At 34.6% G+C, this 15,104-nt stretch overlaps 2 protein-coding genes across 3 annotated transcripts in view; both read right to left on the bottom strand.

The window, feature by feature from the left end:
- LOC109831623 (protein LNK2-like) overlaps positions 1–7,046 on the bottom strand; it is a 9,833-nt gene extending 2,787 nt beyond the window's left edge. Inside the window, exons 1-2 of the mRNA XM_020398981.1 lie at positions 6,455–7,046; positions 6,210–6,367 (exon numbers count right to left, since the gene is read on the bottom strand). Of these exons, the coding sequence (XP_020254570.1) occupies positions 6,210–6,367; positions 6,455–6,949 (653 nt within the window). The 5' untranslated portion in view covers positions 6,950–7,046. The remainder of the gene's footprint in view (positions 1–6,209; positions 6,368–6,454) is intronic.
- Positions 6,959–15,104, bottom strand: part of LOC109831622 — a 33,298-nt gene continuing 25,152 nt past the window's right edge. Inside the window, exon 7 of one of the 2 annotated variants that reach the window (XM_020398979.1) lies at positions 6,959–7,187. In XM_020398979.1, coding sequence (XP_020254568.1) covers positions 6,978–7,187 — 210 coding nt within the window. In that variant the 3' untranslated portion in view covers positions 6,959–6,977. The remainder of the gene's footprint in view (positions 7,188–15,104) is intronic. The other variant, XM_020398980.1, reaches the window with a different exon arrangement.

The following is a 15,104-nucleotide window of genomic DNA, read 5'->3' as shown; positions in this document are numbered from 1 at the left end:
ACATCAATTGCAACGATTTGGCGGCTAAATATTGAAGATTTTGGGGGCTAATATCGAAACAACCCTAAAAGAATCAAATTAAACAGCTGGGAAAAAAAACTAAACATGGCAACAAATTTAACTAGTATTATTCTTCGACCATGAAGTACAGCTCATTAAATGATTTTTCCACATGTTTATAAAGCAAATATGGCAATGGGGAGAAGAAACACACAGATATGATAAACTACAAAACTTAAGATAAAAAAACAATTAATTGAAGGGCTGCTCTTGGGAAACCTCTTTGATGTTTTACTTAATCGCTTTTTTTACAACCCAAAACATCGATGAAAAATTAAACATAATGAAATAAAATTGGTTTGGAAACATAGTTCGCTTGGAAAATCCTTTTTCATAAGCAGGAGTGTAGTGCTTTGCAAGTGAAGGCGCGCTAACTTATAAATGAAAATTTGTGAATGATTATCTATATGCAGCTCGTTTGGCGAAGCAAAACATGTGAATGAAGAAAGTGCTTTTGTAAGTATTGTTTTCACAAGCATATGCAACAAAGAAACATGGATGTACATATATACATATATGTATATTTACAAATCAATCTATCATATCATATCATATCTTATTATACCATATCATACATATCATATCATATCACATACGCACCAACACATGTGCACGCTTGCGCTCACATAGACATATAGGTGATATTGTACGAGTTGTCACCGGTGCTTTAAAAAGGAAAGGTGAGATCAAGGCCATGAGGTCCCATATTGCCTGAGGAGAGAAATGATGAGAAAGGCAATTGCCTGAGTGATTGTTACTTGCTACTATCAGAATTCAATAAAACATAAAGTTACGAGCAATATGTAATTAAACACAATATCAATGAATCCCAACATAAAAATTAATCATGACATAAAAATTGAAGTCTCATACTATGATGCAACTGAGACATAGACCCCCTACGTATAGTAGAAAACAAACACTAAATAGTAACTGGCAACCATTAACATAGATAATTAAGAGAAAGCTTGAGCTTAACTTGTGGCATGCCTCAAAACGATATAGGTATTAAGGAAGAAAACAAAACCCAAACACCAAAATAAAAAAATAAAAAAAGAAAGAAAGAATTCAACCGAAGAAAGAAACAAAAAGTTCTAACAGAAAAAAAAACTTTACTTTGTATAACTTTCGCACACTCAAAATTTCAAAATAGAGGCACCTTTCAAGCCTCACACACCCCTAAGGCTAGTGTCTGATGCGCCAAGGCAAGCTCCTGGAGCCTAGAAGGCCCTCGCCTTAGTAATCTTCAATTCTTCATCATCTAGCAATAAGCAAGGCAGCAAAATATAATAGTGCCTCTCTTAGCCACCTAGCTCAGGAATGATGTTTTTAAAACACTGGTTGTCACGTGACACCTTATTCGACGTGGCTTGCATGTGCGTATGAGGTGGTAACTCATTTTTCTAAATGAGCTACATAGACAAGGGGAAGTGATGTAGGACGCTTAACTGACAATTTTATGGATGATTCGGACAATCATGAGCTAAATATAAATTTATATGTATTATTGACTTTCGCAAAGAACCAATCATATCTTCCAAACCGGAAGGCGGATTCTAACATATTATATACGTAAATCGCCTATCTCGACGAGACGGAGCCAACCAGATTGTTAGATTTTTTAAATCTCTTAGTAATATCCAGTTTTTAGTTTATTTTTAGTAATAAAGTTGGAGTCTATTTAGATTAGGAAATAAATTTAATATTAGAGTCAAATTAGATTAGGAAACAAATTTAATTTTGATTCATGATTTGTTTCCTCTATTATAGGGAGTCTTTTTAGGATAGAATTTAATACTTTCTATTTCTTTGTAATTCTAGTCTTACTAGGAGTCTTATTTGTTTTTCTATTTAAGAAGAGTCATGTAAACCCAAAGAATAATAACTTTTCATCAAAAAATTTCTCTTTTAATATTTTCTTCGTGGATTCAAAGTTCTTCCTGGATTTAGAGATCGTTCTTTGTGGGTCCAGAGAACACCCCTTGGTGAATTCCGATGTTATCACTCCCGCGCTGCGTTAATTGATATCAGAGACTTATTTTTCCGATCCGATAGTAGGTGATAAAGCCCCTATTTCTCGAACTAAGTTCAATGAGTTGAAGACCGATGTTATCACTCCCGCGCTGCGTTAATTGATATCAGAGACTTATTTTTCCGATGATAAAGCCCCTATTTCTTGGTGAATTCCGATGTTATCACTCCCGCGCTACGTTAATTGATATCAGAGACTTATTTTTCCGATCCGATAGTAGGTGATAAAGCCCCTATTTCTCGAACTAAGTTCAATGAGTTGAAGACCGATGTTAATCAGATTAAGACTGTCGTAAATCAACTTGCGTAGGCAATGGAGCATCTGAACACAGTAGGAGTTAAAAATCACGTTGATGGTCGTCAACAATGTGATCCAACTTTACAAGACAAATCCTACAGCGATGATCGTAGAGGCTACCGAAGAAAGCAGAACTATGATGCTAGAGGATTAAAAATACCATCCTTCAATGGAAAACTTCATGCTGATGATTTTCTTGATTGGATTGATGATGTGGATAGATATTTCGAGTATGAGATAATCCCAAAAGATCGGAAAGTTAAATTAGTGGTTTACAGACTTATAGGAAAAGCATCTGCATGGTGAGATGAAGTATCGATAAATCGATACCATCAAGGGAGGGATCCGATTAGAACATGGGAAAAGATGAAGAAATTATTGAGACTGTTTCTTGCCTTTTAACTAAAAACAATATCGGGTGTCTTTCAAAGATTCTTTTACTTTAGCCGACACAATCAGTCTAGAGAAGAAGGTGGAGCGAGAACTTGAGCAGAATGATAAAGGACCTTCATCATGGATGTTTTTAGAGAGTTATCAAAATAGTTATAATTATGGAAAAACTAAGAAATCTTAATTCATCTCTGAAAAAAAGTCTGGATTTATGAAGAACACCGAAAAAGCAACAACACTTCATCAATTATGTCAATCATAGAACCAGAGGCATTTAAGACAGATTACTAGCGAGAAGGTTATTCTAGCGGCAGACAACAAGACACTCACCATCGAAAAGGAAGATTTTGTCACTATCAAGATTCATTATGAGATTCCTGATGTTGATAGTGATATGTTAATAAAGACGAATATTTTGTATGATATCGTGAGTGATGTTACACATACTGATATTGTCCCGATGAAGAAGGATAAATTAGAGAGTGAGGCAATTGATGGTATGTGTGAGTTATTTGGTGGAGGGCTTGAGGCAAAGGAGATGAAAGAATTGTGTGGAGTATGCGGAAGAATTTTCTTCTTTAGAAGCAAAGATTGTGAATAATTTCAATAAGATTTTAATGATACTTCCAGTACTAAAACATGACAAGCAACATAAAATATATATTTTGAGTTTTTCACGTCAATTGCAGACCCACATGCCGTCAGTCACATAAACATGGTGTTGGAAAGATTTATTCAAAAGTTTGATTCAGAAGAAACCCTAGCCGAAGAGGTAAAACAACAGATGAAGAAAATTAATGCTAAGTACAGGGCAAATGCTGATTGTTGCAAGAGAAAAAAATTATTTATCAATGAAGCTACTAATCTAACAAATATAAGGTCGGGGTCGAGCTTCTTTCAACAAGAGGAGAGTAATGTAGGACGCTTAACGAATAATTTTATAGAGGATTCAGACAATCACGAGCTAAATATAGATTTATACGTATTATTGACTTTCGCAAAGAAATAATCATATTTTTCAACCCGGAAGGCGGATTCTAACATATTATATATGTAAATCGCCAATCTTGACTAGACGGAGCCAACCAGATTGTCAGATTTTTTAAATCTCATCAATAATACCCAGTTTTGACTAAAATCTGAAATAATCAGCTTTTAGTTTATTTTTAGTAATAAAGTTGGAGTCTATTTAGATTAAAAAATAAATTCAATATTAGTGTCTAATTAGATTAGGAAACACATTCAATTTTGGTTCATGATTTGTTTCCTCTATTATAGGGAGTCTTTTTAGGATAGAATTTGATACTTTCTATTTTTTGTAATTCTAGTCTTACTAGGAGTCTTGTTTGTTTTTCTATTTAAGAAGAGTCATGTAACCCCAAAGAATAATAACTTTTCATCAATAAAATTTCTCTTTTAATATTTTCTTCATGAATTTGGAGATTGTTCTTTGCGGATTCAGAGAACACCTCTTGGTAGATTCCGAGGATATCACTCCTGCACTACGTAGGAAGCCCCCCCAGCCAGCAGTCCTCATTAGACTAGATGCACCTTACTATTATATCTTCGTTTTATTTTGCTAACGAGGTGACAACTCATATCCAACAACAAACATAGAGAGATAAGACTACTATCCTCTTTAGTGGAGAAGGAATCTTCTCCTATTTTTTAACCCGTGAGATTTAGCATTCAATTCCTAGACGATCTATAGTCAGATGCAAGCAAATCCAGATTAAATAAGTATGAAGGCTAACTTAGGGATTTAGGAAAATCTCCACATTTAATATAGGGCTATATTCGGTATTTACTTTTTCTTCTGTCTCCCATCCCTTTCATGTTTCTACTTCTACTCATCCTCTTTGATACCAAGCACATAACGTCAAATTATATTCTGCTAGTTGTCCCCTTTGATAGAGAAGAAAGAGAAGAGAGAACAGTTCATGGCCTCAAGAAAGATGGAGCTAATACATTAAAGAATCACCTCAATTTCATGCAGAGACTTGGCTAATTAGAATCATCTGATTTTCTAACACAATAGTTATAAAGAAATTACCACAAAATTAAAATTATGCCATTTGCTTAAGGTTATTTAAATAAGGTTATAAGAAAATTCAATAAGAATTATGAGAATTTTAGTTGATTACTTATTTTAAATTTAATCCATAACACTTGTGAAGAAAATTTGTCGATGAGTTTCATGAAAGAATAACTAGAGACGTCAGTCAAATTTATGTTTTTCAAGAATTCATTGATGGGTTTACATGCTAGCTTAGCTTTAGAGTTGATTATAATTGAAAGAGGTACTACCTAAGATTTGATAGAGTTCCAAATCTGAAAAATGTAACTTTATAAAGACCCCCCACTCTACCCTTTATGTTTAAAGATTTGACACTATCACGTGCATAATTTCTTTCAAATCTAACACCACACAAATCTAGTCCAGGCTTTCTAGCAGTCAAAAAGATAAGAGGAGATTTCTTCTCCTCTTAAGAGGAGAATAGTCTCAACACACACACACACGAACATGCCCGCCTAGGTTTCCCAAACACTTCCTCTAGGCTCCTGTATCCGTGTCCGTGTCCGTGTCCATACTCCCTGGAAACTTCTTGAATGTGTACATATATTTATTCATATGTGTACTCAATTATATAACACACACTTTAATTCAAAAAAACTCTTGATACAATTCTCGAACATATATTGCACACTTCATGTCAAATTTATGCAACTCACTAAACTCGGGACAGATTCGTAAGTATGATTTTAAAGGGTTTATTGGTATCTAGTTCAAAAACAAGTGGATTTTTTATTTATAATCTACCCAATTAAAGAAACATAAAAATGATATAAGGATTTTAGTTTCATAACATGTGAATGAAAAACAATATCAACCTCATATCGATTATTAATTTTAATATGTATGTATATAGCCGTGTCCCCCGTATCCTAGCATTTACAAATTTGCCGTCCCGTATTTGCACCCGTGTCCGTGTTAGTGTCTGCACTTGTATCCGTGCAACATAGATGCCCGCACACCTGTGCCCGCCACACCCGCACTCACAGACATATGCATGTGATTTGTAACATGGATCGTCCATTCCCACTAGGAGCTGAACACCGGTAAGATGAATACTACTCAAGATAAGGGCTTTGTTGTTATTCTTGGGTACTTTACCATGTTCATGTCTATGGTACAAACATACAGAACTTTACAGCAATAACATTATATACCAAGGGATGTTAAGTGAATGAAACAAATTAAATAACATAGTTGAGAAATTATGTTGAAGAATAAAGTTCTCTTGCAATATTTAGCAACATAAGCTAATTATTAAACACAAATTTAGCACGGTTCAGAGTCTAAACAATGTATGATGAAGGACAAGAGAATAATTCTATTATTATTCATAAAAAAAGTAATGAAACTGACCTTTCCCCAGTGTTCATGTCTTCATGTACAGGAACTTCATGTTCCTCCTTTGTACTTTTGTTTGTACTGTTTCTATCACTTGCATTCTGTCTTTCCATTGAGCTTCGAGCTAACCGAAGAAGACTGTCCCGAATGCAGAGCCTGACTCTAATGTCCAACTAGAGAGAAATTTTTTACGTTGTGTTAAAGTTGATAATTGTAAGAAAAGATATAAGAAAATGAAATTATATATAAGATGATATAACCTTTCTCAAGGAATCTTGAAGCTGATAATATATGGTTTTCTCCGAGGAGTTATCATCGGTCAATGCATTTATTCTCTGGGAACTATCATGTTCATGTAATATGTTGAGACCTAATGGTGGCAGTTTGTTTTCATTTTCTTCCATGCTACTATCGCTTTTCACAACACCCTGACCTTTATTCCTTTGAAAATTTTCTTGAGAAACCGTATCTTCAGCACCCATAATTTGATGACCAAATTGCTGCTGCTGTTGCTGTATAGCTAACATTGCCTGTGCTTGTTGTCTCCGTCTCAATTTTTCTATCTTTTCTTGAGGAGTCATTGCCAATGCTTTGGCCTGCATCTCCGGTACCATATTTGAACTATTTGAATAATTTAAGGGATCTGGATAGTTTCCAATAGGAACATCGGTTCCTCCATAATTGTCAGCTTGAACATGTTGCATCACTGGAATACCAGGAAATGGGTATGCAGGATATCCATACTGAGTATACATGAACTGCGAGGAACCAATATTTTCAGCATCATTTACTTTCCTTTGTTGAGCATATACAGGCGATGGAATGGCTTGTGAAGGAGGGAGCCATAAGAAAAGGATGCATATGTTGGCCTGGAAGTTGCTGAGTTTGACCTATATTTTCAGGCCAAGGGGCATGAAAGTTCTGTGAGGCCTTGTTCTTGCTCCTTTCTTCAGCTTTCTTGCGAGACTTCAGCAGTTTCTTTTTCCTATCATCCTGCACACACTCTTATTGATGTAACATGATCACACAATATCACTTCTGTTGGTATTTAACAAGTAAAAAATGGATAACAAGTATCAGGACTTTAGTCCTATCAATCCATTTCGAATAATTAAAAGTTGCATATTAACTAATATAGTAAGGGTGTGTAAGCATTAAACTGATAATCATAAGCCACAAGATGTTTTGTTGTAAAAATGCAGCAAACATAAATTAAATGAAACACGTCTATTGTTTAGGCAAAAAAGAACGAAAAATAAAAGATAACGACTTATGATTATTTGTATATCATAGGAACAGCTTGCATACTTTCAATACATATGCTAGTGCCTTTTGCAATGAAAACCAAGGATGTTTTATAGTGCGAAACCACCATGGATGGACTCTATACACTGAAATTAACACAACAGTAAAACTTTGGCATACAAGAAATTTTTATTCAGCATAGTCTATAGAGGATATATAATTAATAATCTCCAACAGGGTCATTATGAAATAGAAAGGATTTTCAGATAAGTAATACAAGTAAGCATCTCTAATTAATATGTTGTCTCATGGCATAAAATTCCAATTTTTACATTACAATTGAATTGTTTATTTAATGAAGAAGGGCATATTCAACAAAGAAATGTGGATGCTAATTAAGAAAGCTAAGTTAAAATGTCAGGTTGCATGTGAATCCAGTCACACATAGTATAATACTAAATATAAATATGCTATTGCCACCTTGCAAGAACAATATTTATAAGCAAAATACTCATACACACACCCCTTGTAAGATTCAATACTAAATATGCTATTAACTATCTTATTAAAAATATGTTCGTAAGCCATGGTGTCTTAATGACATTTCATCTAATATACATTTCATATGCACATGACTACTCTGTCTACTTAAGGATGTATTAGTAAACGTACATGTCAAAAAGTTGATGGGTTGGTCATGACAGCGAAATGTATCCATTTCTGTACAACATCATTAAGGTTAACCCATATATGAATTAAAACCAGTGAGAAACACAATGATCTAAATTTCTTTGGTTCATACTACTATCAAAATCCTTTTTTTTCCAATGAATAATCAGGATCAATGATCAATCAAGTTCTCACTTCTCACCATATTCCCTGGAGGTATGTACTGTATAGCTATCTAGATGTTAGATAATAGATTCTCTTTTAAGAGAATACACCAGGCAATGTTAACTTTCAGCGAAGGTTTTCATGTCTAGAATCTATCTTATGGGTATCATCTAAGGCAGGATATATGTAATATCGCAAGATTTAGTCCAACATCGGATGTTTTTGAGTGATTGAATGGTTTAAATAATTGGTCTTGAGAGCCAAGTGTAACATTAAGTAGTCAACTTTTGCAGTGGATTGAGCCAAACCATATGTTGCACTTTGTGAGTCTTACGACTTGCATCACGCCAACGGTCTCGTGGGCCCTGGGCATGACAAATGCTATCAGAGCAGCTAATTGGAAATGTGGAGCTAAGGGCTATGTAGGGCTAACTACTAACAATGTAATAATTAGAAATGTGGAGCTAAGGGCTATGCAGGGCTAACTACTAACAGTGTAATAATTGGAAATGTGGAGCTAAGGGCTATGCAGGGCTAACTACTAACAGTGTAAGTGCGGTGTGAGCCATCTCTAGAAGACCGTAGGAACCACCTCTAGAGTCCACATTGCCCGTGGTGATACTGGGACGAACCAATTGTCATGCTGCAATGAGGATGTTACATAATTAACATGGGGTGATTGTGATATGCCAAGATTTAGTCCCATATCGGATATGATTGAGTGACTGCATGGTTTAAATGATGCGTCTTGAGAGCCTAGTGTAACATTGACTAGTCAATTTTGACAGTGGATTAAGCCAAACCATGCGCTACACTCCTTAGATCTTAGGACTTACATCACGCCAACGAGCTCCTGGGCCCGAGTCATGACAATATATTCCTTCTCCTTTATCAAAGCTTGAACAATCTTTGGCTGGATGGGAAAGGTTGCCAGCGGTGATCTTCATACGAGCTCTTTTTTTCCTCTTCTCCCTCCCAACTAGACCAAGCTTCTCCAGGTCTGTTCACTTAACAATAAAGGAGAGACATTTTATCGTGTAGGATCCAACAAAACTTCGTTCCAATCCATCAAGGTTGAAGACTCAACCAGAGAATGGCCAGAAGTACTCAGGACAACGACCAGAGAATTGCCAGCATGAGACCATGAATAGCAGATATGGGAAGGGGATATTGTTTGAGCACAACACAGGTTGGGAACAACTCACTCTGTGGGCAGCTAAAATAGAACATTGCTTGAGTAACATATGGTTCTTGCAAAGTGGCTACTCATACAAAGCTACGTCTCCATTGGAAACTCAGAAAGCGGAGCTACTCAAGCATAGGCCTGTATTATCTTTAGCGATGTGCTGCACTACACAAGGAGAACAATTCACTCAGCATAGGCCTGTATTATCTTTAGCGATGTGCTGCACTACACAAGGAGAACAATTCACTCCGTCTTAACACACAACAAAGCAGATCCTTTGGTACAATGGCATGCAACAGCAGGGTTTACATGAAGAGACATCTCAGTTTTATTAGGGGGCTAGTTGAAATTGACTAAGTGGTATTCACATGGAACAAGGTTGGTCCTATCAGAATAGCTCATGGAGACTGCATTTAATTGTACGAAAGATTTTGTTCAAACTGATGATTCACATTTTACGGAATGAGAAGTTTGAAAATTTTAATATATTTTCTAGTATTTTCAGCATCTTGAGATATGAGTGAGGTTTGCATAGTGCTACTCACCATGAGTGAGGTTTGCATAGTGCTACTCACCTTTTCTTTTAGCATGAAGCTCTTCTTAGAATATAGGGCTCCTAACTTTGAAGTTTGGTCACAGATCAACTAGCTATTGATACAACTTGTTATGGATACAGCGAAGGAGGCTTTCTAGCGCATCGAGATTGATTGACCAATGTGAATGATTATCATCAATGCTGAGGAAGGGTTAATGGCTGCTATTTGGAACAAAGAGTAGTCTTCAACAAATTAATACAATAACATGATGGCTCTCAATTGAGCTATGATGGTATATAACATGCAAGGTGTCATAAGGGGAATGTGATGAGCTTTTTGTATGCCTTATACAAACTTCTCTTACTGCTCATGGCTATGAGGTTAAATGTGTAGCTGCATGGTTTGCCTTGAAGAGTTTAGTTGGATCAAATCTGCCTTTGGTAACAGATCACATTTTACTTGAAAGAGAACAAGTGAATGTTGGATATGTGAAAATTTTAAATTAAAAAGAACACTGGATATGTGCCTTTCGGATGAATATCCTAAGTGGTCCAGATACAGGTTTGTAGTGTAAAACCTTACAGGTTTGTAGTGTAAAACTTATCTATCTGGATGCTACTTTTGATTGGGACATTGGGGTTTTATCATTTAGGGATCAATCACTATTTGAATTTCTATTAAATCAACCAAGAAGAGGTAGGACATTGAATCTGAAGTCAAATTGGTTGATAACTGTGAACTCACCAACAATCAGCCTATAATGGAGTTAAAGCTTATAATGTGTTGGAGTTTTTTGTTTTAGCTGTTAATTGATTCATAATCACAAGCTACGTAAAGGATGAGGATGTGATTTTGATGAAAGATAAGACGAATAGACTTGTGAAATAAAATAGAATTGCTGCTATTGTCTTTTTAATATAGTAGACTTTTTATCCTTTTTCTTTTGTGAGATCAAATTATATGTATATATCCATATATTTGTATCTATTCCTCTTGGGGATGTCTCGTTAATATCTTTTCAATGAAACGATGGGGTTAATACCTCACAGTTCTTTTCTCAAAAATAAAAAACCGATCTTTGGCTGGATCCTAAGTTCCCTGGTGAAGTATCCTACTAGATGTTACTAAGATTGTAGCAAAAATAGCTGGTAGAAATCACTCAGATGGTTGTCATCTCCGATATCAAAAAATTTGGGTTCAATATGAAAACTACCTTGGAATGAGGTGAGGTTCATTTTTGTTCCTCCTAGCTCTACCTCAAAATTCAAAACCACCACTAAAAAACTGGATGTTTAACCAAAGAATTCCAATATTTTCTGTAGAGGCATGGATGACAAGAAAGTGTTACTCACAAACTGTAGCACTAATTCATGAGAAGCTTTGATTTGATATAGTATATTTTCAACAAATAAAAAGGCAAAGTGAGATGGAAAATACTGCAATCTAACACTTGGTCCATAGGTTAGTAGGAAACGCCTAGATATCATCCACTTGAGATTGCTTATAGGACTTGTTTATGTCAGAAAGTTAATCTTGAAATTGAGTGGAGGATTCTTGAAATTGAGTGGAGGATTAATATTGGATTTAGAATTAAGGGAGCCCTTAATCTTCTCCAATACAACAACAACAACAACAACAACCAAGTCTTTATCCCAAATGTTTGGGGTTGGCTACATGAATCTTATTTTTCAATTCCATTTTGTTATGGGTCATCTCCTCCATGAAGTTAGTCTTAATCATATCCTTCTTAATTGCTTCTAACCAAGTCATTCTAGGTCTACCCCTAGATCTCCTAGCCCCATTAACTCTAATATTATCACTTTTTCTAATCAGTGCACTAAGGGGTCTCCGTTGTACATGACAAAACCATCTTAATCTATTCACTCTCATTTTATCCTCAATAGGCGCAACCTCTAATTTACTACGAATGTACTTATTTTTTATCCTATCTTTTAATGTATACCCACAAGACCATTGCAACATTCTCATTTCTGCTACACGTATTTTTTTGAACATGTTGTCTTTTAGTTGCCCAACACTCTAACCCATAAAGTATAGTTAGTCTTCTAAATGTCCTATAGAATTTTTCCTTTAGTTTTATTGGTATTCTATGATCACATAAGACTCCTGAAGCACTCCTCCATTTCAACCATCCTAATTTGATTCGATGCACAACATCATCCTCTATCTCACCATCACACCTAATGATTGATCATAAATAGCGAAAATGATTAGTTTTAGGTATTTCTTAGCTATCAATATGTACCATAGGATCTCTTCCTTTCTTAGTTTTACTAAAAATACACTCCATATATTCTATTTTTGTTCTACTAATTCTAAAACATTTAGATTCAAGAACTTGTCTCCATCTTTCTACTTTAGAAATAATGCATTTTCTAGTTTCATCAACTAATACTATCATCGGCAAACATCATACACCATGGAATTTTATCCTGAATGTGCTTAATAAGTTGGTTTATAACTAATGCAAAAAGATAACGACTTAAAACTGACCATTAGTGTAAACCTATGGTAATAGGAAATAGTTTAGTCTCTCCTTCATTAGTTCTTACTCTAGTTGTTACTCTATCATACATATCTTTAATCACATCAATGTATATACTAGATACATGTTTTTTTTCTAACACCCACCACATTACCTCTCTAGGTACTTTATCATAAGCTTTTTCTAGATCGATAAAAAACTATATGTAGATCCTTCCTGTTCTCTTTATATCTCTCCATCAACCGTCTCAAAATATATATAGGTTCTATAGTTGACCTCCTAGGCATAAAATCAAATTGATTTTCAGATATACTAATCTCTTTTCTTAGTGTTTGCTCAATTACCCTCTCCCAAAGTTTCATAGAATGACTCATGAGTTTTATACCTCGATAATTTGAACAACTTTTTATATCCCCTTTATTCTTATATATTAATATCATAGTACTAATCCGCCACTCACCCGGCATTCTTTTTGTCTCAATAATCTTATTAAATAGTTTAGTTAACCATCCTAAGCTTATATCTCCTAGACATTTTCAAACTTTAATAGGGATATCATTCGGTCCTACGGCTGTTCCAATTTTTATTTTCTTTAGAGCATCTTTAACCTCGCTAATCCTAATTTTTCGACAATATTTATAGTTCCTATCATTCACTATATGGTCAAAATCTCTATTTTGCTCACTTGTTTGATTATCATTAAACAATTAATAAAAGTAATTCCTCCACCTCTCTTTTATTTCCCATCGGTCACTAGAACTCTTTGATCCTCGCTTTTAATACACCTAGTATTACCCAAATCTCTACTCTTTTTTTCTCTAATCTTAGCATGCTTATATATATCTTTCTCTCTCTCCTTAGATTCTAACTTCTTATAAAAAATTTCATAAGCCTTGTATTTGTTCTTACTAAGCGCTTTTTTACTTCCTTCATTACTAGTTTATATTTTTCTAAGTTTTCCATACTCCAAAACTTTTGCCACTCTTTATATAATTTTTTTCTCTCTCTAATAAACTTTTGCACACTCTCATTCCACCACCAACTTGTTGGCCTTCTTGTTTTGATGATGTTTAACAAATAATTTATAACTAATGTTGTTTGTCTAGTGTTTGTGTTTTCGTATTTATTCTAGGCAAACAACGAGTTGGAGGATGAATGAAATCGAGCCTTAACGATCATATCAAATGGAGGTTGGCGGAATTGTGGAGTGAAGCAACGTCAATTCAAGTTAAAGATCCAATTACAATCTTCTTCCGTAAAGTTTACCAAGTCATGCTCATTGAAAACCTTCATCAAGCTTGGGTATATTTAGTATAGGTTTATATTATGTGTGTTTAATACTCTAAGCTCAATATCATATACACACACAATATTGGATTTTCTCACAAAATGAGCTATTTTGAGAAAACTTTGTGATATTGTTTTATTGACCATGTTTACTTTATATTCATGTGTTATAATGTTTATGAAGACATTTCATAAAGTTTTAATATGCGTTTAAACTCTTTTTGTCAAAAACATGTTCTTAATAAATTCATATTCATGCATATTTTTACAAAATAATGAGTTTTCACAATTGAGAAATAAAAATTAAAAATTTATTTTTGTAACATATTTGTTTTCATGTTTATAAACATTTTGCAAAGTTTTATCAAGTTTGGAATTGATTTGTTATGTTTAATGGAATTTACAAAATCATGTTTTCGTTCGTGCACATGTTCGTGCATGTTTTACAAAAAAGATGAGTTTTCATAAATGGGAAGTGATATTCAAGAAATTCTTTCTTTGACATGTTTATCTACATGTTTAGAAACTTTTCTCAAAATTTTACTATTTTTGGAGTTGATTTACTGTGCCCAATTGATTTTACAAAATCGTGTATGTCAGCAGATTTTCAGAAACTGTATTTCTGTGTTCAAACATTTATTTCTCTCAACTGGGAAATGCTTTTTTAGAAATTCTTTCTCTAACATGTTCTTATACATGTCTAGAACCTTCCCTCAAAATTTCATAATTTTTGCAGTTGATTTACTATTTTTAATTGATTTTACAGAACTGGATATACAGTGCTACAGTACCAGCGGTCGACCGCGCTACAGTGCGGTCGACCGACGAACTCTCTGAAAATATACAGTGCTACAGTACCAGCGGTCGACCGCGCTACAGTGCGGTCGACCGACGAACTCTCTGAAAAACTCCTCCGTTTCTGACATTGTTCGCGGTCGACCGTGATTTTCCTCGGTCGACCGCCGTAGTTCCAACGACTATTTTTAGAACCGTTGCAGAGTGGTTTTTTTTATCTTTTTCTTAGCTTTCTCTTACCTTTGGGGTTTCATATAAATACCCCCTTACCTCAGTTTTTACAGAGACACAATAGAATGTTTTAAAGAGTTTTAAAAAGAGTTTAAGCTTGTTTTAATCTTGTTTAAGGGTTTGGTTTAAAGCTGTTTTGGTTTTCACAAGTGGAGGAGATTATATTTTTGTTTGGGCTTCAATCTCCATCTCTCCATCATGTTATGAATTGAGAAGTTTTCTAAACTCAAACTCTAGCTTTACATTTATATACTTGTTTGATTATCATTGCCCTTAAGCTAGATTTTATA

The sequence above is a fragment of the Asparagus officinalis genome, chromosome 2, assembly GCF_001876935.1.
Source record: "Asparagus officinalis chromosome 2, Aspof.V1, whole genome shotgun sequence".
Taxonomy (NCBI): Eukaryota; Viridiplantae; Streptophyta; class Magnoliopsida; order Asparagales; family Asparagaceae; genus Asparagus; species Asparagus officinalis.
The sequence above is the reverse complement of the archived record's forward strand: the minus strand, read 5'-3'. Positions and strand labels throughout refer to the sequence as shown.